The 24,706-nt window shown below is 39.3% G+C and overlaps 1 protein-coding gene across 1 annotated transcript; it reads right to left on the bottom strand.

The window, feature by feature from the left end:
• Window positions 1-8,527: 8,527 nt before the first annotated feature.
• Window positions 8,528-22,409, bottom strand: LOC139687012 (protein FAM136A-like). Its single transcript, XM_071584098.1, has 4 exons — window positions 22,155-22,409; window positions 21,888-22,028; window positions 8,870-8,947; window positions 8,528-8,787 (listed from the first exon to the last, which is right to left on the bottom strand). Exons 1-4 carry the CDS (start codon window positions 22,239-22,241, stop codon window positions 8,668-8,670), a joined length of 426 nt encoding a protein of 141 aa, XP_071440199.1. The 5' UTR covers window positions 22,242-22,409; the 3' UTR covers window positions 8,528-8,667.
• Between the last annotated feature and the right edge of the window lie 2,297 nt (window positions 22,410-24,706).

The raw sequence follows: 24,706 nt of genomic DNA, 5'->3' as shown, positions 1-24,706 counted from the left end.
CTTCATCTTAAGCCAATTTCTACCTTTGACCGGGATAAGAAACTCACGGGGACTCATGAATGAGAGATGTGGAACGAAGTATTCGAGTATCCCAGCATTTTAATTTCTTCGTCTCTTATTTCACATGTCATCCAAACTCCGCCATAGATTATACATTCAACAACGGATGGGTTAGAATACCATTCGCATCTCGGGCCAAAACGACGGCAATGTGCCGCAGATTCCTTGCAAATATTGTTTTTTTTCCTCCTCATTAATCTTTCCGCTTCGTGAACAGTTAACGCGGACTAATGACGACGGATAAAATACCCCAAAACAAACACCAAGATTCTTGTTTTTGAACTGAAATTAACCAAACCAGAGCTCCTTGGCATGCGGTGCATTAATATTCCCAACCCGGGGAGTCTGGGGGTCAGGGCGGCCTCAAGCAGGGAGAGGGGGAGGGGGAGCAGTGAGGGCCATGTGGTGGGAGGAGGAGCAAGTGGGAGGAAGGTGAAGGGAGAAGTGGGGGGAGGTGAATAGGAATATCTCATTTATTCAAGACTATAGGAACCAGTGCGAAAGTTCGTAATGACCTCTTACATGTTGGCCCGCGGCCATTCCTCTGAGCGAGTATATAATTTCCTTGAACGGAATGATTACGAATGTGATCTCGATTTTAAAAATTTATTCTCAGAGAAGGTTGAAGAGGAGCAAAGTCACACTATTAGGGTTGATTTGGTCAAAATAGTGAGTTCTAATAAATAAAAATGAGGAAGAAATCTGGCCGGAAGACTTTGTGCGATCAGTGTTAGTTCCTATTCCGAAAAAGATAAAGGCCACATCATGTGAGGACTACAGGACGATAAGTTTGATATCCCACGCAGCTAAAGTTGTTCTTAGGATCATAAACAAAAGGATAGAGAGTAGGGCAAATGATTACTTAGGGGATGACCAGTTTGGGGATATGAAGGGGATAGGTACGCGTGATGCCATTGCAGTAATGAGATTATTAATCGAGAGGAATATAGAACGCAACCAGGAGGTATTTGCCTGTTTAGTAGAATTCGAAAAAGCGTTTGATGGAGTGAACTGGGAGAAGCTAATGAGTATATTGAAGAAAATAGGAATACATTGGAGGGAAAGGAGGCTAATCCGCAACCTGTACATGTCTCAGACTGCTCAGGTGCGGGTGGGGAACGGGGAGTCCAGATGGGCAGTGTTAGGAAGAGGTGTAAGGCAGGGTTGCCCATTATCACCGTTGCTGTTCAACCTGTATGCAGAGGAAATGATCAAAGAGGCGTGGGAAGAGCTGGAGCTAAGAATGAAAGTGGGCGGGGAATTCGTAAAATCAGTTAGGTTCGCTGATGACCAAGCTTTAGTTTGTCAGTCAGCCAAGGGGTTGCAAGCATTGCTGAGTGAATTGGAAATTCAGTGCGACAGGTATGGGATGAGAATCAATATTAATAAAGCAAAGTTAATGCGATTTTCTAGGAAGAAAAAGGCTAAACTTAACATTAAAATAGGAGGGCAAAAACTAGACCAGGTAGAACAGTTTATTTATCTCGGAAGTGTTTTGGACCAACACGGTCAAGGTAGTAGGGACGCAAGGAGAAGAATTGCGCTAGGCAAAGAGGCTTTCACAAGGAGGAGGGACTTGATGACAGGGACGTTGAATAAGGATATTAAGAAAACATTCGTAAAAACTTTGATATGGAGCGTAGCTATGTACGGCGCGGAAACGTGGTCATTGAGGCAGAAGGATAGACATAGCCTGGAGGCATTTGACATGGGGGTGTGGAGAAGAATGGATAGGGTGAAATGGACAGAGAAGAAAACAAATGAGGAAGTACTTGGTATGGTGGGCGAAGAGAGGGGTTTGTTGGGAAAAATCCTATGGAGGCAGGAAATGTGGATGAAGGGGGTATTGACTGGCAGTGGGATGTTGAAGACTCTAATAGAGGGGAGAATGTTAGGCAAACGAGGAAAGGGAAGGAGCAGGATAGGGATGTTGGACGGGATGAAGGGAGGAAAAAAAGTACTTGGAGATGAAGAGGGATCTGATGTAGAGTCGGATACTGGATTTTGAATTTTCTTAGGAATCACAAAATATTTATTTAGTAGCTGTGTCCATCAAAAAACTTACCTTAACCGGTAGATTACCAAATAATAATAATCATGTTTGGCTTTTCGTTACGAAAGGAGGTGCTGTATTTTCCTTCGCCAAAATGTACCAACCATTTACAAGATTCCCACGCGAGCCCATAGTTTTGCTGCTCTACATCTACTTAATACCCCGCAAGCCGCCGCAAGGGCGTGTGGTGTTAAGGCACCACCTGTAATTAAGGGAAAAAACCGCATGCAAAAGCCACGAATTTATAGTCCACAAACAAAACATGGTATACATTCATGCAAAAACCTTCACACCCCACACACATGCAAACACTCAAACTACCAACTAACATACACATGCACCTACAAATATACCTAATATCTTTGCAATGCTTGATTTTGTCCAGACTTGTAAATTATATGTTTTTAATATTTCTTAAGTGACTTCGGTTTCTTAATGCTATGATTGTTCGGGGGAAAGAATGAGTATATTTAATGAGTATATATTTGTGTTAGAATCTATCTCCCTTATTTCTTTTCTGTAGTGTGCTTTACATAAGTATTGTGGGGCCATTATTATTCCTTCAGTGTCATAGTTAAACTCGCTTGTTCTGCACCTTTCTAAAACACTTAGCCTCGCTTGTTCTCTTCGTATTTCAAGTGGCTCCCAGCCTAAATCCCCTAAGAGACCTGCCACACTTGTGTTCCAATTATGACAATTTTTAACGAATCTGGCGGATTTTCTTTGGACTTTATCTAATTTTGTTCCCAAGGACCCCAAATGCTTGCGGCATATTCCAAATGAGGTCTAACTAAAGCTAAATAACACCTCTCTTCAGCTTTCTCATTACTTTTCCCCACCACCCGTTCAATAAAGGCGAGTTTCTTTAAAGTGGATCCCCATTTTGTCCGGATATGTACTCACCATGAAAGGCGTGGTGTTAGCACTACCCCCGCCGTTTTCAGGCTTTATAACACTAACTCATAATTATAGAAGACATCCTGAGGGAACAAATTGTTTCCGCACAATTTCTTAAGGGATCGTTGACAGCAAAGCCAACTTGGTAAGGTTGCATCGTAAGTCTTAATGGTCCGAAAGAAGTCGTGAGTTTTTGATGCAGAATTTGGAAAATATGATTTCCATTACATAGATTTGATTTCATTCCGTGTTCTTTGGAACCTGAAAAGGATACTGTGCATTTAGTTTTTGCAAAAAAATAAATTGGTGCAAGAAATTTGATGAGTCATGAATCGGATTCACATATTTTTCTATAAATTTCCTCTCACAGGCTGACAGTTATCTGCCAACAGTTTTTTATGCTCATTCAAAGAACTGCGGGAGATGTCGCGACAGTTATTTCAACGTAGTCATCCGCTAAAAGTTTTTTTTTGCTCCTTGTAACACCTGATTCTAGATCGAAGCGGTTTTGCAAGATTTTAATGGGAGGGCAGACAATTGCCCGTCAGAATTGATATGCTCCCTCAATGTCACGTCATTTTTGTTTACCCAGCTAATGCCCAACGCGATATCTTTTTTATTTATTTATGTACCCTGCAAGCCACCGCTAGGGTGTGCGGCTGGGGGTGAATATAAACCAGACTAATTTTCACCCGAACATGACCCTACCGCGGTCGAACAATATTATTATGATCCCCTACCGTTCGTGGAAAAAATGGCACCTAAAATGTTCTATGTACACTTAATCTCTCTAATTTTATTGAGATGAACTCTCCTACGAAGTACGATGGGGGTAATAGTACCTTTTCGACATCACTGCTAAAGAGACCTTCCAATTTATGCAAGAGCTTCAATCTGAAATTTAACCTTAGCTCCGTGAGTGATTCCCAACCTAGCTGCTCTAATACTTCTGACACGCTACTAAGTTTATCATGACCTTATACAAATCTAGCTCCTCTACACTGCACGCGATCCAATTCGGCAATTTATTCAACTTCGTGAGGATCTATCCATATATGTATTTGAAGCATATTCTAAATACGGCCTAACCAGAGATAAATAACATTTCTCTTTGACCTTTTTCATCACATTTACCGAGCACTCTTCTAATTAATCCTAATTTTTTGTTAGCTTGTCATCATAATCCCCGTTTGCGTTTCACCCAGGAGAGATCGTGAGTGAGGGTAACGCCCAGGTATTTAATGGAATCTATACATTCCATTTCGGAGTCCCCGATTAAGTTGATGATCGGGAGGGTTGCTCTTTTTCCAAAAATTCATCACAATATTTTTTTTTAATTTTAACGCTAATTTCCAAGCGTTGCACCGGCGTTGTATAGCATTAAGGTCATCTGATAAAACTGCCGTGTCCTCAGGATCACGGATATCACGCTAAACCACTGTAAAATCGGCAAATAAACGTATGCTACTACTGACTACGGAGTCAATGTCGTTAACGTTAAGCCCATGACGAATGCGTAAAATCGGCCAAGTGTTCTCTCCCTTGTGAGCCTCTTCCTTCCCCCCCCCCCCCCGTTTTGTTCTACAACCCCACATGACCAGTGGACCCCGTCCTCCAGGGAGGCCGGAAAATGGAAGCCGTAGCGAGGACAGTATTCCTCGGTTCTTCCCCCTGGAGGAAGGGGGTCACGGCAGCGAGATGAGCAGGAGACGGCGGTGGAGGTCAACGCTGCCTCCCCCCACCCACTCCGGATGCTTTTAAGGGTACGTCAACAGCTGACCAATAAGATTTAATTTCTATTTCTCAGGCTTAACTCTGTGAATGTCAGTAAAACGATCATTTTTACAGGGATATCGAGTAAGTTTAAAGTAGTACTGTTCAACCATGTAGGTTTAAGTTCCTCCATCCCCAGGAGTAAGTTTCTTTGAATCGTTTTGCGTCGACAAGTGGGGAGGAGAGGCGGTGGGGGAAAGGGAGGGGCGGGGGTGGATTGGAACCCCTTTTGGGTCGCAACAGGGGATGGTGGGTGTGTGTAAAGGATGGAAAGTGGATGAGCCTTCGAGCACCGAGGGAAGACAGCCAGCCGCCCGCGAGACGAATGAGGGTCATTACCCCGAGGAGGGGAAAGATCGGTAAGTAGGCGAAATGTGCACGGCGACTCGGAAAGGGAGCCTTGAAAAGTCCGCGGACGCAATGATTGAAATTGATGGCGGTCGAAATGAATGCGTGAATTGGAGGAAACAAAGGAATGGGAGACGCGATCAGGACATGCAAATGGCTCGGAGGGAATCTTTTCCCACAGCTCGCCGACGCCTTCCTTCTCCGCGGCCGGCGGCAAAGCGAGCTGGGCAAGCACCCCGAAGAGGTCCTCGAACCCGACGTTTTCATGAGACGCGGGCCAAGTGAAATGGCGCGCGTCATAGCCGTATTTATGGGACTGAATTTGAATTGCTATTTACGAGGACACGGTAGAATTACTCGTGCACCGCTTACTTCATCGAATCAAGACTATGTAAACATATTAATATAAAATACCCTATATCAGATAATTCACACTGAATAAATGATCTACTTTTCGGTGATAACCCATTCAGTCAAAAAAAGGGACGCGAAAAAGAGAGTATCGGCAAGTATTAAATGACGTGTACCAACGAAAAGCAGCAGTTTTACGAAAAGATTTATCAAGAAAAGGCTTTTCTGGCCCAAAACAAAATTATTCATAAAAACTCAGTTTATGTCATAAAACCAGTACATCGCCATTCCAAATCTCATGCGCTAATGTCTAGTTTGCATGCTATGAGTTCATAACCGCCTTTAATCAGCGCTAACGGAAGGAGTAAATAGATACAATTTCAGATATACTTTAATACTCCCTAGAATTAAATGGATGAAACCGTTTTCCGGGGAAAAAATACAATTTCAAAATCATAAGTTGTGATCAAGATGACCTTGGGGTGAATCCTTTCTACATTTTGTTGCACTTTAACCCATATTAGTGGATGACTCCGTTAAAAGTTACGGAAGGCGTATCTCCCGGAGTTCTTTGTATTTGTTGCCTGGGGAAATAATGCCGATGATAGCAAGACACCCTCGGATCAAAGTGTAGGGGGTGTTAAGTAAAAGCTTCCTAGAACCACCACCTGTACAAATATTTTCGTGAAAAATGTACTCCCACATCCATAGATCTGTGGTGGAAAATAATATTGAAAGCAAATGTAAATATTTTCATCCATTCGTTAAAAACTTCAAAATTATTTTAAAAAGCATCAAAAGTTAAAATGCCATCATTTATGAGCTCATAATTACTTTGAATTATATTTGGTCCATGTGTGTGCCCATTTTAAAGGCTATTTTTGCCCTTAGTGTCAGTCAGTATTCAAGTCTTGCGTAGGTTTGTGTCCCACTGAGTTCAACAATTAATTTTTTTATGTACTCACTGGAAGAATAGGAAGTCTAAAAATTTAAAATGCATTTACATTTAAAAATGAAATTTTAAAAATGCATTAAAGGTACATGAATGACCTTTGTCATTCCTGAAATTATAATAAATAAAAGTAACATATACAGTCTAAAGCTTGATTGTTAATCTTTGGCACATAGATGTCCCAACAGCTTGTCTATCCATTCTTGTAATTAGCCTTTCACCCAGCACCCTAATATATGTAATGGGGTTTCAACCACCTCTTTTCAACAGAGTCAGAAATGTTGAGAAGAGAGGTTCCACAAACTGCTTTCCTATTGGTTTTCCCTGTATCTCAGCCTAAACATCCCTCCCGGAGTAACAAATAATTGTATTTTTTAGTTTAAATATCTCTTCTTTGGACAGTAAAAATAATTTTTTGGTCTTAGAAAATGTATCCACTTAACCCTTCAAACCAGATTCCTCGTTATGAAAGTTTTAAGTATCAAAATTGATGTACAAAGGAAAAGAAATCACCACAGGAAGCGAACAGTACTATAAACAACTCAGAAATGCCATAATTTAACTTGCAATTAGTTTTCTTAGAACAATATAAGATAACTTAAACCACTAGGAGTGTTCATTTCTTGAACCACAGCGATAATAAGTATCAAAAAATCATTATTACAGTAATCAACCAAAAGGACAGTTTGGTATGTGATGATAAAGTTCACCCAATACTAAGCCCACAACGAAAATCACACAAAAGGGTAGAGGAGACCAGTTCCTGTTTGTGTGCAGGTAATTCCCAAGAAGCTCAAAAAAGTTCACATAAAGCTAATGGTGCCCAGGGGGGCTGGACCAGGATTAAAATTACATAGAAGTATATCTATAATTTTAAATACGAATTAACTGAAATAAGATATGGAAGAGTTTTTGACAAATTTTGTTACCACATATAAAAAATGTATGAGCCTATCTTGAGAGTTTAACAGATGATACAAAATACCTCCAAATACAGAGGAAAATATCATAGTGCAGTAGCTAAAGATTTAATTACAAGCAATAAAGTATCCTTCAAAATGTGTATAAAATATAAATCTAACAAACTGTAATAAGCAAAATTTCCTGCTCCCAAGTTAATACATGCTGGTTGCCTAGCCATACTCATATCCTTCAACCAGAAATTAAAGGTAGTATATATGAAAATAGTAAAGGTTAAAATGGAAAATTGCTTGGACGGTCATTCGGTAACCAGAAACTAGGAGGAACCTGAAACCCAAGGGAAGTACTAATTATATTTCACTATTTCGAGTGCTCATCCATTGCCTACAAGTGTTTCCTATATGCAAGTAAGAATTGATGAGGGAAGAAATCGATACACAATCAAATAAGTTATTTAAAAATATCAATTTACAAACAATTATCAAGGTTAATTAGATCCTATTACACCAGGTATGATTTTCAGCCTGTAGTCAGAAGTTATTCTCAAGTGAAAACGTGTCGCAATAAATATTAAGTGCATTTTGTACTTTTGTCTTTATCTCTCAATGTTTTCTTTTCTATCCACCCTGGTAGACTAATCTTCTAATTCTTTTAAATCGTTTTAACTTTCAAATTCCATCATTTCCTTTTCCCCTATTCTGAGATATTTGTACAAAACATTGGATATTCTCCTCCCGTGTGTCCCAAGGTTCTCACCTCCATCCATCAATAACAGAGATGGAAACCCATGCAACCGCAAGTGGATAATCTCCGTAGCAACACTTATCGAAGAGAGGTGAGGGAAGTTAACAGCCAAAAGTCAAAACTTTGCGGCTGAAATAACAGCATCTGGGAGTCCAAGCACCATGAGAGGCTCATCACCCTTTGACAAGATGTCTCCAGCCTCTCTGAGAGAGACCACTTCGATCCCCCTCAAAAGTATCTCATTCCATCTTTTACCTAAGTGCCTCTTTTCCAGGGTAATCACAAATACATTGATGTTTCAAAAGTCAAGCAGTGCAGCAAGTTATGGAAACTGCTGCCATTAATTACATCTCACTGTACCAGCTTACATGAGATGAATCTTACTGTGACACAGTGGTTACTATAATACTTTGATTAAATCAATTCACTATGGATTCCATTCTATTTATTAATGAAATTCAATTCTCTAACATCTCTTTTGCTACTCTCCCACTTAAAAAAATGAAAATGACTGATCAACTATACATATGCAATCATTAAAAATTAGGTAGTCTAAGCAATCGCAGCATTAAGTTACTTTCCCATTTATACCCTGAGAAATTTTCTGGAACAACCCAGGCAAGAGATTTACATGATCATCAAAACATCTGGCAGCACATCCATCCAGTAGTTTTGTAGCTCGGTCCACCTAAAAAAATGAATATTATCAATAAGATATCATCGCCCAGAACATTGGCCAAGAAAATTAATTTTAAAGAAAAATTATTTACTTCTTCTGAATCAGGATTCGCAGACATCTTATGTCGAATGTCATCATGACACTGAGTTATACAGCGCTGCAGACGAGTCTGAAAAACAAATTAAAATATGTATTTATCTTTACAGAATCATTAAAAAAAATCAATGCAAATATTAAATAGAACTTGCGATATGTTAAAAAATCACTTCTTGAAAACCTCTTTCATATAAGAAAGTCAATGGCGGCACTGAACGGAAAGAAAAATTGCAGTTTTGTTAATTCCACATAATGTTGGATTCCATATTATTTAGAATTAACGAAGCTGCCATTTTCTTCCCGTGATCTATAAGTTCCACAAGTCAAGCCTAAAATTAGAAATTTTAGGCAGCACTGAAGTGAGCTAATATATTATAAAGTTAAAATCTACTTGTGTTATTCTGGTGAGAGCAATACCAATTGCTCCAAGTGGAGCCAACCCTGGTGCACAGTTGGAAGTGAGGAGCAAGAGAGGAAAGGCAGGGTGTGCAAGGGTCCTGTTTGGTGCAGTGGCTGGGACAAAGGACAACGCCCCAAGGGAGGGGGCATTTCTACTGATAGCTCACATTAAAAACAACCAGCTGAGGAAGGCAGATGGAAACCACTTCAATAATTTGCCCCAAGAATATAAAGGGTGTGGCAACATAACTTCCTTCCAAGACCTTAGCAGTCATTGTCACATGAAATCCTTGCACAACCGAGCCAATTGCAACAGGACAGAAGAGGAAGATCTCCATAAACATAGGACCGGAGAACTTTAGGATGATGCTGAGGACATAGATCCCACGATGTACCCTAAAGGTTTCAAGATTCATCAAAGGTATCTCAATCCCTATTTGGGGGGGGAGAGGGCGCGCTCTCTTTGGAGTTAGCAATCTGTCAGATGGGATGCTAACCCTTCGATCCTTAGGTGCCTTTCGTTAAGTGAGATGCTGGGTTTCTCTGCACCCTTCCTCCATTCCCTGAATGTCCTACCCCTACTGAATCACCCACCCATCCCCACAAATGACCTAAGCCGTAGGTCACCCGACCTAATAACTGCAACAAATTATTGGAGCAATAGTTGCAGAGCAATGCACAGTGGAGAAAGAGTCATTTGGGGTAGACACAATATTTAATAGGAAACTGGGGAGAAGGGCAGCGAACACAGAGCCGGTAAATAAACAAACATTACTGCTAGAAATAGGAGCAGACTTGGTCAAAGTATTGATAGTCCAGGTATATATACAAGGAGCCACAGGAAGGTAGGATGGTTGTTGCATAGATACCACCAGATGATATATGATAGTTAAAATGGATGGCAGGATGAAATTGAAGAATGCAAAAACTGAAATAGGGAAAAGAAAATACAAAGAGTTTTACAATAAAATGAGATGAGAAGCTAATAGGGCAAAAGAAACATGTTGGAAAAGGGAGTGTGAGAATAGGGAGAGTTTACAGAAATAGGGTGAAATATAGCAATAAAAGAAAGTGAAGGAAATGTCAGGATTTAAGAAATAAACTTAATTGACATCAATCAAGATTATTATTGGAATTCTCCTGGTTAAAGTAGGTTTTGATTTGGCATACACCATAGAAGAATATAACAATACATTTCTCAGTCTTTCCTAGCAAAACACAACCTGAAATCCAAAACTACAATACAAGGTTTGAGTAAAAAGTAACAATAACAATTTTTTCCTGGCGTGTATGTGAAGTGCTGAATTCAGACAGTCAGTTAAGTGTGTGCATTATTGCAGATTGCATTGGCATTGATAAGATGACAGTGCACACCATTATCACTGAAATTTGGCAATGCAAAAGTTATCTAAACGCTTTAGATCTCTTTAGGTCTTGTTGGACGACCAAGAGCAGAGTCGAGTGTCTGCTGGAGAAGACTTTCTGCAACGGCATCACGATGATTCCCAAACCCCTTTACGGTCCCAAATTGGCACCAGCAAACTATTTCATATCCTCCCACAAATGACATCACCAAGGGACCCTGAGTGCCGTCAAAGACACTTGCAATGTACACCTTAACGGACATTCTGGTACCCACCTACCAGGGAGCCTTGGAGTCGTGGAAAAGCCACTGGTAAAAGTGTGCTGACACTCAAGGGATGTACTTGGAAGACTTTTGAGGCATTATACAGGGTCGCACCCAAAAGTGGTAGGACTGATTTTTTTACAAGAATTTTATTGACGATATACTAAAATCGACTTAATAATCTTCAAAGTATGCTCCTTGAGCTGCTACACACTTAGTATAACGTTGCTCCCATTCCCCGTACGCCCGCTGGAAATTTTCTTTGGGGATGCCGTTGATGACCCTCGTCGAAGCCTCTTGAACGGCCTTTATCGAGTCAAAACGTCATCCCTTGAGCTGTCTTTTCATCAGGGGGAAGAAGAAGAAGTCCGGTGGTGCCAGATCGGGAGAATAGGGCGGGTGCGGCAACGTGGCAACGCCGTATTTGGCCAGGAGCTGTCTGACGACGAGCGCGCCATGGCAGAATTTTCGGCACCATCTTGGCGCACACCTTGCGCATGGCCAAATCCTGTGAAATAATGCGTTGAACATTGGATGCAGACAGACACAACTGGTCTGCAATTTCTTTACTGGTTAAGCGTCGTTCTGTGTTCAGCAGTGTCCTCACTCAGTCCACATTCGTGTCGGTTCTTGCCGTCGACGGCCGTCCGGAGCGATGGTCGTCTTCAACGAGCTCCCTACCCTCTTTAAACAACTCGTGCCACTCAAATACTGTGGAACGGCTTAAGGCAGTGTCCCCATAAGCCTGCTTGATCATATCGAGGGTCTCAGTTGCCGTCTTCCCGAGTTTCGCACAAAACTTCACGGAATAACGTTGCTCTAAATTCAGATTCATTTTGTTTTTCGACGTGGACAAAAAACTTGCTTCACTAAAAACGGTGTCCTCACTCAACGACAGCCCGCAGGCGACTGAGGTTGGTGTCGGTCTGTTGCTAAGAGCCCCCTCCACCTTACCCTGCCAGGCAGACCGCCCTCCACCGCTCTGTTTGCGCCAGAGAAAATCAGTCCTACCACTTTTGGGTGCGACCCTGTAGGAATTAAATCAAGTTTTGCCAGGTCTTCCACCAGGTGAGGCATTCCATGCTGGCCGACGTTTCGATGCTCGACTCAGGCATCGTTCTCAAGGCAGATAGGTGCCAGCCCTGCATCTTGGCCACAGGTCAGGTGACTCATGATTGGTCCGTGGCAGAGGGTAAGATGTTGGAACCTCCTGGTTGGTTACCATGGCACAGTATTCTTTCCTCAGTTTCACCTGCACCGGCCAACATGGAACGCCTGACCCAGGGGAAGACCCTGATATGTCAGGAAAGCACCTACATTATAGCAATATTTGAAAGAAATCTATTTTTCCAAAACTTTTTCCCAATACATTTTATACCATATATGTATAATCCTCTCCTATTCCATATACTTCCTTCCTCCCTTTATCCATTCCATCCAACATGCCTAACCTACTTCTACCCCTCCTGGCATTCTCCCCTCTATCACAGTCATCAGCGTCAATACCATAGCCAATCTAAATGCACTGCATATATCTTTCCTGCCTCACTCGGATTTCTCTTGAAAATCCTTTCTCTTCCCCCAACGTCCCCAGCACTACCTCTTTTGCTTTATTTCCTGTCCATTACACACTATTCATCCTCCTTTGGGACATAAACAGGTTGCAGATTAGTCACCTATCCTCCTAATCTAGCCTCATTTTTTGAAATACATTCATTAATTTCACCCAATTTATTATATCATATGCCTTCTTGAAATCTATGAAACAAACAATTACATGCTGATTGCATTCTTGATCAGTGAAATGATCATGAAAAGCCTTCAATACAATAAAAAACAATGCCAGAAAAGCCGGGGAGAATTGAGGGTATACCCAAGGAATAAAAAGGCAGGAGATTTGACACAGCTATACATCCTAATGTGTACATGAAAGATGAAATACTGACAGACTTGATGAAGACATAATAATAATGTTAATGCCAAAAAGAAAAAGGCAGACAAATGAGACTCATTCGTAGCCACAGAATCATCAGTCTGATGGCACATGCATAGAAAACCACGGGAAGAATTCTACTGAAGAAAGAAAAAGAATATTTAAGGAGGAGCAATTAAGATTTTGAAGAAGTATAGGAACAAGAGAAGCCATTCTTGCTCTCAAACTCATCACAGAGATGAGGATAACAGGAAGATCAATTCACTTACATTGAATTTGTTTATCTGGGGAAAGCCTTGGGCAACATGAACCAGAATATGATGCTCACCCTACAAGAAACTGGATTGAACTACAATAACAGGTATCTAAATGCTACATAGATTGAGCAGGTTGTAACGATTGGACAGTAAAAACAAGGGAGACACAGACAAATAGCAAAAATTAAATTAATTATATTAATGGAGAGATAAGAACTGGGGCATGCATGATGGATGTACGCCCAGTATGGTGTCAGCATTAGCCTGTTTTAACTGCAGGATGCCAAGGGCTCCAAAGTTTAACGCTCCACTTGATGGACGGTGTACTATACTTTTAGTGCTTTCCACATAGCACCCTATGTAGGGGTAGGAATAACTCCAAAATTGACACCGCTGGGACTTGAATCCACGAGGTTGGGGTGGGAAGCCAGTACACTAGCCATTACACCAGCCTGAAAACCATGTTTTACTGCATGTTCACATTATTGATACTTCAGTAACTATTTTACGAATTGAGTTGATTATATTTTTAAAAGATGGGTTGAGGTAGTCCAGGGGTGGTGCATTCGACTACTGGCCGGAGGGTGGATGTTTGATTCCCGTGCAATCACCCAGGGCCCCCTCAGCTCCACCCAAGCTATGTGATTTTTCGGGCACCAGATCTTCATGGGAAACCATAACCTGCACAGGGATAGGAACTGGCCACCCTACCCTGATGTGTGAATTTCACACACCGTCGGACTTAATACTGGGTGAACAATATCATCACCTACCAAACCGACCTTCAGGTTGATTACCGAGTTTAAGTTTATACTTTTAAAAGTGAATTTCATTATTTCTATTCCGTAATTCTACCTAGCATATTAATGTTAAACAGTATAAAACAGAGCAATATTTCAATTTTTTACTGTAATCTAATTGTCTAAGGAAAATATTTTCAACTTTCACAAAAACAATTTGACAAATCTTAGTTTTAAAGATATTAACAGCAAAAAGAAAACTTTCTGAGGAACTTATAAAAACTTACTGTAGATTCAGAAATTTGTTGGGGAGCAATGAAAATTTTAATTTCTTTCCTTTGAAAAGGAAATTCACATGGATGATGGAGCGATGCATCACAGATATGGAGGGAGATGCAAGTGCATGTTGAGGACATGCATTCGTGATACCCTCGTGATAGGCACCTTAGCACCACCTAATTCGTGGAAACTAAATACCGGGCATGACTCCGCAGGGGCATGACTAGTTTCCGCTATCAGTACCGAGTGCCGGTGACGTGGGCCGGGAAAGCCTTGCTTCCCTGAGTATGACTCCTGGCTGCGCGGGCCAGAGGCCAAGGTTCATGCCCAGGAGTGGGAATAAATTCGGCTGTCGGCAAGGCATCAGGGGCAGTTGCGCCTTGCATGTCGTGACCGTGTCTAGCACAAGGCTTGTTACGCTCGCCGTGACTTCGGCTGGACGATCAGACCCCCCCCATCCGTCCTTGAGAAATGAAGGCTCCGCCTGGGGACACGGTCGCCGTGCCCGCGTTTCTCGCTTCCTCATCTCCACCTCCGGTCCTGCTCCACACCGTGGCCGCGTCTACCACCGTTCCCCTGTCAGCCAGTCACCCATCTTCTAATAGTGATCCCATCCCGGTGCTCGGCTCTCTCTCTCCCTCTCTCTCATCGTAGAACATAACTGATATATATATATATATATAAATATATATATATGAATATATATATATATAAATATAAATATATATATATGTATATATATATAAATATATATATGAATATATATATATAAATATAAATATATATATGTATATATATATATATATATATATATATATATGTATGTATATATATATATATATATATATATATATATATATATATATATATATATATATGTACATATATATATATATATATATATACACATATATACATATATATATATATAACAATTGTACGGATAAACTCACACGAGCGGCACAATAATGGGCTGACACAATATACATATATATATACATTTATATATATACATATAAATATATTCATATAAATATATATATATGCATATGTATATATGCCATATATATATATATATATACACACATATCCCTCCCCGGACTACAACCTTGACGTGGTGGAAGGGCTTGTGCGTTCCGATGACCCCTAGAGCTGTGCTGGCGGAAGTAATAATAATTGCTCCAGGTGGGGTCACCCATGCCAGATAGGTCTACGGTTAGGAGCCGGACAAAAGGTAGTCCATGCAGCGTCTGTTCCTCAGTGAGGCGGCTGCAATGGCATCTGACCCCAGTGGGGCGGCCAATAAGTGATGGTGTCACGTTAAAAACACTATTGAGGAAGCCAACGGGAAACCACCTCAATTATCATTCCCAAGATTAACATGATGGACTATACAGAGATTTTGAGTCCTGGCAACTACGGGGCTCGGCCCAATCGGCCGTGTGTCGTGCCCAGCAGCGGGGGAGGCAAGGCTTCCGCGGTCGTCATCCCACGAAACCCTTACAAGGGAAAACCAGCAGCAGCAGGACAGAAGACGCAGGAGAAGAAGACCACATTAGTTAGAATAGGAACGTGGAATGTTAGGACAATGATGAGGACAGGGAAATTGGAGAATGTTAAGCGAGAGATAGAAAGGGGAAATATCGGTATTTTAGGTCTATGCGAGGTGAGATGGAAGGATAGCGGGGATTACTGGAGTGATAAGTATAGAATAATATACAGCGGTGGGGACGAGAGCCAACGAGGTGTTGCCATAGTATTAAATGAAGAGGTAGGAAGAAGCATAGTCAACATAGAGAGGGTAATGGACAGAAAACTACTAGTAGAGATAAAAGCAGAACCGACGAACTTGGTTATTATTCAGGTATACATGTCACCGAGTAACCATAAGGAAGATGAGGTCGATAGGATATACGATCAGTTAGAGGACATAATCGCGTGTGTTCCTGCAGGGAAACATTTGATAGTGATGGGGGATTGGAATGCGATGGTAGGCAAAGGAGATGGTGACGAGGTCGGGGACTACATAGCTATATTTACAGAAAAGAAAGAAGGCCTAACAAGGATAACAGTCAATAGGGATAGGGAGATCAAAATGTAGAATCTCAATATTAACATGCTTAACACTAAGGTAATGTTCTGCGGCCAAAGTAGGGAGGAAAATCTCAAAACGATAAGGAAGAAAAACAAACTGGAATAAGGGAAATATCAAAAGTTTTGCTATTTAGGAGGCAGGATCACTTGAGATGGACGAAGCAAGGGAATATAATGAGCTGAAAGGAAAGGCAAAGATGTACTTCCATTAGAACAGGTTAATTATAATTATTATTACTTTTTATTTGCCCAGAGATCACAATACAAAAATACCAGGTGGGTGGTGTATGTACATGATATAAGGCACGTCAAAGAGGAGCAAAGATACAGGCTCAGTTAAGATACATAAAAGAAATGATGCTCATAGTTACATAAATGTTTGTTACAAACCCATGAACATCGGCTGTAACATGCACATGCAATATCAAATTCAGAAAAATCATTGGGTCATTAACATGAAACAGACCATGATCAGTGCTAGAAACTAAAAGTATGAACTTACTGGTTGGGAATATTGTTGAGATATTCGTCAACCGAGTAGAACATATTGGGCTGTAGATATCTTTTTAATGTATGGCTGAATGCAGCAGTTCCCTTTGTATCCTTGATACTTTTGGGTAGTTTGTTATATAATCTGATGCCCATTTCATTGGGTCCTAATTTCAATGCTTTAGTTCTTATATTCCCATAATGGAAGTCATTCCTGCCTCTGGTGTAATGATGATGATAGGCAGAGTTAAGAGAATAGTTGCTGATGTTTTTTTTATATACAGAAGTAAAAACATAATGTAGATGCACGGGAGTGGTAGCTAGTTTAATTCATGGAAAATAGGCCTTGATGGGGCATTGTGAGGTTTCCTGGTGATGATTCTAATAGCTTTCTTTTGAATTTTAAAGATGGTTTGAGAAATAGCAGCTGATCCCCATAATATTATACTGTAGGTTATATTTGAATAAATTTCCCCATAGTACAAATTGAGTGGTACAGTATTACTTGTACTTTCATACAGGTGTCTTAATAAGTAGCAAGTTGAACTGAGCTTGTGTTGAAGGGCTTTTACATGAGTATCCCAAGAAATATTTGCACATAGAGAAATACCTAGAAATTTGCATTCTGTCACATGCTCAATTGATTGGTCATTGATTTTTACCAGCAGATCATCTGACACGTTCTTATTGTGGGTAAAGTATACTATTTTACTTTTATTTACATATAACCCTTTGCACTCTTTGGGTGCTTTTTCCTCGATTGCCTTAGTCTACTCGGGATTCAATTTTTTAAATACCCTAAATTAGCTAAGCGTGGCACTAGAATGAAAAACTGGAGTTTCTTTTCATACAAACTTATTTATTTGGATTTTTTGACATAATTATTGATAACTTTATTGATAAACCTTAATTTAAACTCTATAATTTTTCATGGTATGATATTTTTGGAAGCATTCACCAACATGAAGACCTGGTTTACATTCACACGTCTCACAGATATATATCGTCTCTCTTCTTCCTCCTTTGATTTTTTGGTTAGAGCAAACCGCACAATCTTTATGTTTTTTGTTAGGGTGAGGTGTGAATATATGGAGTTTTCCATCTAAACGTTGCTCTATGTTTGTGGATGGGAATCTAACCCTGGACGTTTGTGTACCATCTCGGAATTCTCCAAAGAGATTGTGTACTAGTTTGCTAACAAATTTCACATGCGAGATCGAATTGTCATTTTTTCTTTGTTGGCATTCTTTATACAATATAAATGAATTTACAACACTGACCTGAAGCCCCCAGAAAAACAAATTACGCCACCATTTTAGAGTTTTCCTCATGAAACAGCTGCTTTCTAGTTCTTAGGAATACTTACCCATCGTGAGAAGGGGAAAATCGTTCAGAATGAGCAACTACTAGCTGGCAAAGCATTTGTCCAAAGGGAAAACACCTGTTGTAAGAGAACCCTCTGCCATTAGGGAAAACACCTGCATTATGCTTCTAGAAACGTAAGTAAACCTCGGAGACTAAGATAAGGAAGGTTTTTTTACCACAGGAGGGATGATGCAACCTCAAAAAAGAACGACTCCAGGAAAAGTCCTAAGGTTCGTGTTTTACTATGAATATAATATATCATATCTTGGACCCTCCTACTCAAGATTCCTGACTATGCAATAGATAGGAAAAGAGCAGGCAGAATGTTTGATGAGACAGCGGACACTAGGACGAAAAGGAAATGAAAGAGTCAAAACTAGAAAGCAATGAACTAAGGATCAGCTGACTGAGGTAACTTTACATTCTGGCGATCTTTTTTCAGGCACCGATAATCTCTAAAAGACATTGCTTTACATTTAGCTGACTTCCAAATAATAAAAAGCAAACAATACAAATGAAAAAGAACTTACAACACAGTAAATAGATTACAAAAAACATCTGCGTAGGTGGTGGCATCCTTTGGGAGACAGCATTTATGTCGACGACGACATCATGGGTCGATACTATTCATTTATAAAACAAGCCATGCTATTAATTAAGCTTTAACTTTCCTTTCCCTTTCATGCAGATGATTACAAGAAAAGTTATTGGAAAAATAGACAAAAATCCCAATTCCCCTCGTGGTGAAACTCCGTGTCGAGTGTGGCTCGACATACGAGCTGCTGCCGTTGCTAACCGTGTTGAGTCACACTCGACATCCGAGTGCAAAAGGTTAAGTCTAGAAGGTTGTCTGTACACCACTTGTTTATTGCAAGTGTGACAGACTTAGATTTTTCCACAAGGCTGGGATATGTTTGTGTTGAAATTATTACATTAGTGTTGTCAGCGTACAACACTGGTATTATTCCATCATTATTTGGTAAGCATTTAGGTAGGTCATTGATGTATATCAGAAAGAGGAGTGGCCCAAGGGTTGAGCCTTGTGGAACACCTTTGTTAACTTGATATGCTTCAGATGAATATTTTGACCCATCAACTGATAACACTACTTTCTGAGTGCGATTATGAAGATAGGACTTTATCCAGTTTAAAGGAATTCCGCTAATTCCTATTCTATTGAGTTTAATAAGTAGCCTATTGTGGTTTACATTATCAAAAGCCTTTGACAAGTCAAAAAACATTCCAAGAGTTTTGCGTTTAGCATCTAATGAATTAAGTATGCTGTCGATTCTCTGACATATGGCAGTTGTGGTAGACCTTTCAGATCTAAATCCATGCTGAGAATTTGAAAGTAAGAAGTTTTTTTCGAGATAAGATGCTATTTGCATATACATGGCTTTTTCGAATATTTTAGCAAATGTATTTTGGATGGCTATTGGTCTGTAGTCATTCAAATCATTGACACAGCCATGGTTTTTATAAATTCTTTTAATTGGGATGCGAAAATCCCTTGTATCAAAGATTCATTAATTAAAAATTAATAGTAATAGCATAGACTAAAGACAACAATTCATTAATCAACTTTTCTACAGATGTGAGACTTGGGCAATAGAAGCAAAAGAGGAAATAAGGTTGGAGGTGATAGGAATGTAATGCCACAGGCGAATGCTGTAAATAGAGAGGACAAAAACAGATGAAGGAGTATTTTGGTTGAAGAGAAAAGCCTATGGAGGACACAAGATGTAGAGAGATATTGATTGGATATATATTCTATGGCACAACAGTTAGCTGAAGACTAATTAAAAGAAACAGAAAAGCAGAATTAAAGAGAAGGCAGGGGATGAGAGGCACATGATGGAAAATGTTGGTGCAGGGCACTCTTGAGGGAATGAAGCGATTGGTAGGGGACAGGAGGGCTGCTACGAACCAACCCTTAAAATGTCCATCCATGCACATCGAACAGATACATGATGATAGCTCATGATATTGGTCATGGTGAATGGTGTAAAATGAAGGGGTGCATTTAAATGCCAGTAGTCAATGCCAGATGAGTTTCAAATGACACTTTTAGTCTCGGTATTGTCATATAATCATTTGCCTACTGCGTAGATTTGAATTCTAAAAACTCCCATAGTATTTGTGAACACAATCTGCTAAAGGGTGCTGTGATATCTAAAAGTTACTTTATGTTCAAGTGGTTGACAAACGTAAAAAACACTCATTTCTTTGTTGTATCAATTATTTTTTATCTAGAAAAATGTCTGGTTCAAAATATAAAGTAAGTATCAGTGCCAATTAGTACATACAGAAAAGACTAATTTTACATAACCTTATGGACTTTATACATTATTAAAAACAATAGGAAAAGAAAAAAATTACTTCTCAAAGTTCTGTTCCCTGAGTGAGTGTAAAATTGGTGAGTACTTACTGGTGCTTCTGTCACTCATTTAGTATTTGCAATGCATTACAATTTTAGAATGCTATTAAGTAAGTGTTCTGCAATTGGAAGAAACATATGAGAACTAATTTATTTGACAGTTTGTGACAAAAATAAACATATACATGATAAGAATGTCATTAACTAGCCAGATACTTCAATTTTGAAATTTGTAGACATGATCCATCATATCTAAAACACCACATGCACTGGATTTCAGTTAATAGAACTAAGTTTCAACAGTGTACGGAGAAATGGACAACTTTAGAGATATCTCAACTATCAAAGTGGATAAATCAATTCCACATTATTATGTCACCAAAACAATTTCATTTCTCTAAATAAGTATCAAACCTAGAACATGAGGAGGACATATTCATTATTGATTGTTTCTCATTTGATATTAATGGAAACACTTTAGTATGGCATTGGACTGACACATCATGCCCTCAACACCTTTAGGCAATTTCGCCTCATGCTAATTGCATTTCCACACTTTCAATTCATTGCTTTCCATCACACGACATTAAACATGATGTAGCCTTCGTACATGTCCGAGTACAATGTTATCTAATGATTTTACATGTTTTAGAAAAATATGGCAAAAGCAGTAAAGACCCTTATAAAAATGTCAAGGGGTGAAGAGGAGCCACAGACAGAAAACATTATTTTATTAGTTTATTTTATAGTACCCTGCAAGCCATAGTTGGTGAGTGTGGCAGGGGTATAAACCTTAAGTATGGCTGTAAAGGGCATATATAAACCTTAAATAGGGCTGTAAAGCAGCGAATCTAAGCTCCAATTTATTATCACAGCAAATTTTGGATTAAAGCAGTTTTGTATTATTCTAACACTCAGCCGTTGAGGCCAGGGTATATGCTTAGTTTGGAGGCTTATTAGGGTGTGGAAGCATGGAAAAAATAAAAATGGAAAGAAAGAAAATTTAGAAAAACTGAGCATGATATTGCGGAAGAGATTAGGTTGTAGTTAGAAATTTTAACACGGCGAGTGAATTAAATACAGTGCATATGTGCGTAGCAGTGAAACAACACTGTGGTAAAGGGGAGAATGAAATGATGCTATGAATTTGAGGTAGAAAGAGGAAAATATAAGCATTTTGGTTGGAATGGAGGGAAAGGAGGGCATATTAAGTTGAGGAATGGCCATTGCACCGTTTCATTTCATAGTATTTGTATTCTACTATTAGCTGTTTCTCTATCAGTTCACAACCTTTTAGTTTTTAGTTCCCTCTCTTCATATTGCCAACCATTCAAACGCCTGATTGTAAAACTTGATTGCTTGAATTGACAGCTAAAACGACCCAGTTTCAGGCAATATACGACCAAACTGGCCGCTATATCCCATTACACTTCACCTTAGTCTCCAGACTTACCTGAAAATATTCCAGCTCACTTCTGACAAGGTTTTGGGCATTTACTACCGGAGCCGAACATTTCTCCACACAACTACGTACGTCTTCATAAGATAAATCGTTGTTCTCGCAGCATTTCGCAGAGCAAAGGTACATTTTACCCTGAAAATTCGATAGTGAACAATATTTAAATGACACACGTCTTACCTTTGAATGGCCACATAAATACTTTCAATACTAATGGAAATGTTTACCCTTACGATATGAATCTGCCTTATTATGTATTACCTCCATTTTTCTTAGGAAAGATTTGTCTACATCCGTCACCAACTTCTTCAACCCCGATTCCACGAGTGCTTGTTTTCCTTCATGCATTTTGCCCCTTTCCCGTAAATTTATAATAAATTATTGTCACGGTTATTTGTCAAAATGTCTCACAGAAACAGAAGCATATGTCGCCGGTGTTCCACGTTACATTCAAAATCTAACTTACATCATCCTCCTCTCTAACCACACTCGTCCATGCGCTCAAAATGAGTCAAAAATAAAATTGTAAACTTGAAAAACGTATTGCGAAAAGTCAAGGGAAATTATTACAAACCGTGATGGCCAAGTGCATTTGAGTCAAGTCTATGCTGAAGGATAACGCAAACTGTCAATATTCACGAATGCGATAATAAACGATAAATTTTACCAGTCCTGTCTCAATAATTTTGCATAAAATGGATAAGCAACTAAGTCTATTCGAAAAATAATGCCTAGGTAAAAATTAACCACTTGCTTCAGTAGACAAAATAGTTTAATATAGCTGACCTGGAAATATTGGAATTAATATAAAAATCTCCTATCATTTTAATTGGCTGTCAAACCATGTATGTTCTCTTACATGCTACCAATGCTTAAAATTGAAATTTTTATAAAAATTAGATAATTATATTGTACATCCACCAGCGATAATAATATGATGGCACTAAATGGTTAAAGCCAAATGTATTGATGCTCTTGCAAAGTAGGGCATGTTCATCCGAAATTTGTGCTGGACACCTTTTGAGGTGTCTGCTCTGTGCTCACAGATTTGAACGTTCATATACTTGTGAAAGGAATTCTTGTAAGTAGAAGATAGGAGTAGCTAGAATTCCTACCAATTGATTAAACACTTTTTGTCATGAGTACTGGGGACTTTAAAAGATTCCTTTTGTTTTGAAGAAATATTTTGTTCTGTGTTCCAATGTTCTGGGCGATGATATCTTATTGATAATATTCATTTTTTTAGGTGGACCGAGCTACTAAACTACTGGATGGATGTGCCGCCAGATGTTTTGATGATCATGTAAATCTCTTGCCTGGGTTGTTCCAAAAAATTTCTCAGGGTATACATGGGAAAATAACTTAATGCTGCGATTGCTTAGACTACCTAATTTTTATGATTGCATATTTATAGTTGATCAGTCATTTTCATTTTTTTAAGTGGGAGAGTAGCAAAAGAGATGTTAGAGAATTGAATTTCATTAATAAATAGAATGGAATCCATAGTGAATTGATTTAATCAAAGTATTATAGTAACCACTGTGTCACAGTAAGATTCATCTCATGTAAGCTGGTACAGTGAGATGTAATTAATGGCAGCAGTTTCCATAACTTGCTGCACAGCTTGACTTTTGAAACATCAATGTATTTGTGATTACCCTGGAAAAGAGGCACTTAGGTAAAAGATGGAATGAGATACTTTTGAGGGGGATCGAAGTGGTCTCTCTCAGAGAGGCTGGAGACATCTTGTCAAAGGGTGATGAGCCTCTCATGGTGCTTGGACTCCCAGATGCTGTTATTTCAGCCGCAAAGTTTTGACTTTTGGCTGTTAACTTCCCTCACCTCTCTTCGATAAGTGTTGCTACGGAGATTATCCACTTGCGGTTGCATGGGTTTCCATCTCTGTTATTGATGGATGGAGGTGAGAACCTTGGGACACACGGGAGGAGAATATCCAATGTTTTGTACAAATATCTCAGAATAGGGGAAAAGGAAATGATGGAATTTGAAAGTTAAAACGATTTAAAAGAATTAGAAGATTAGTCTACCAGGGTGGATAGAAAAGAAAACATTGAGAGATAAAGACAAAAGTACAAAATGTACTTAATATTTATTGCGACACGTTTTCACTTGAGAATAACTTCTGACTACAGACTGAAGAATCATACCTGGTGCAATAGGATCTAATTAACCATTGATAATTGTTTTCACTTGAGAATAAAGTCTGAATACAGATTGATGAATCATATCTGGAGTAGTTTACTATTTAACCTGTAAAGGATCAAACATGCAATGCAGAATCATTGTCTGAAGTCATATTCTGGATTATCCAGGTCAGACTGGGATGCACTCTTTGTCACCAAGTCTACACTTAGAAACAACCACCATTATGTCATTATGATTTCATTCAAAATGTAGGTTTGGTGGGTTTTAGTTGTCGGGATTCTCCCAATTTTATTTTTTATTACCATATATTATATTTGTCAATTAAACTTCTGTATTCTCTCTGGCCATTATATTGCTTACAAACATTTATTGCGATTTATACCAGCAGCTGAGCAGATGCTTCATACACTGTAAACAACTGCTGGTAAATTTGAGTCTCAAACCATTTCGGTTAAGAGTTAACTTTTATAATGCCATTTCTTTTAATTCAGTATTTATTTTGCCTGGGAAAAGCAAATCACATTTGTCCAAAGAATCTGTAAAATCTCGTGACCATTGAAGGCTCCAAGATGAAGAAACTGCATACATAAAAAGGCTCTTCTAGGCCATTACATCAATTTCTGAAGTACCAGCAGTTAACACCCATC

This window comes from Hetaerina americana, unplaced genomic scaffold (assembly GCF_022747635.1).
Source record: "Hetaerina americana unplaced genomic scaffold, ioHetAmer1.1.p SCAF_1, whole genome shotgun sequence".
In the NCBI taxonomy this organism is placed as follows: domain Eukaryota; kingdom Metazoa; phylum Arthropoda; class Insecta; order Odonata; family Calopterygidae; genus Hetaerina; species Hetaerina americana.
This window is presented reverse-complemented; position numbering and strand designations above follow the sequence as displayed.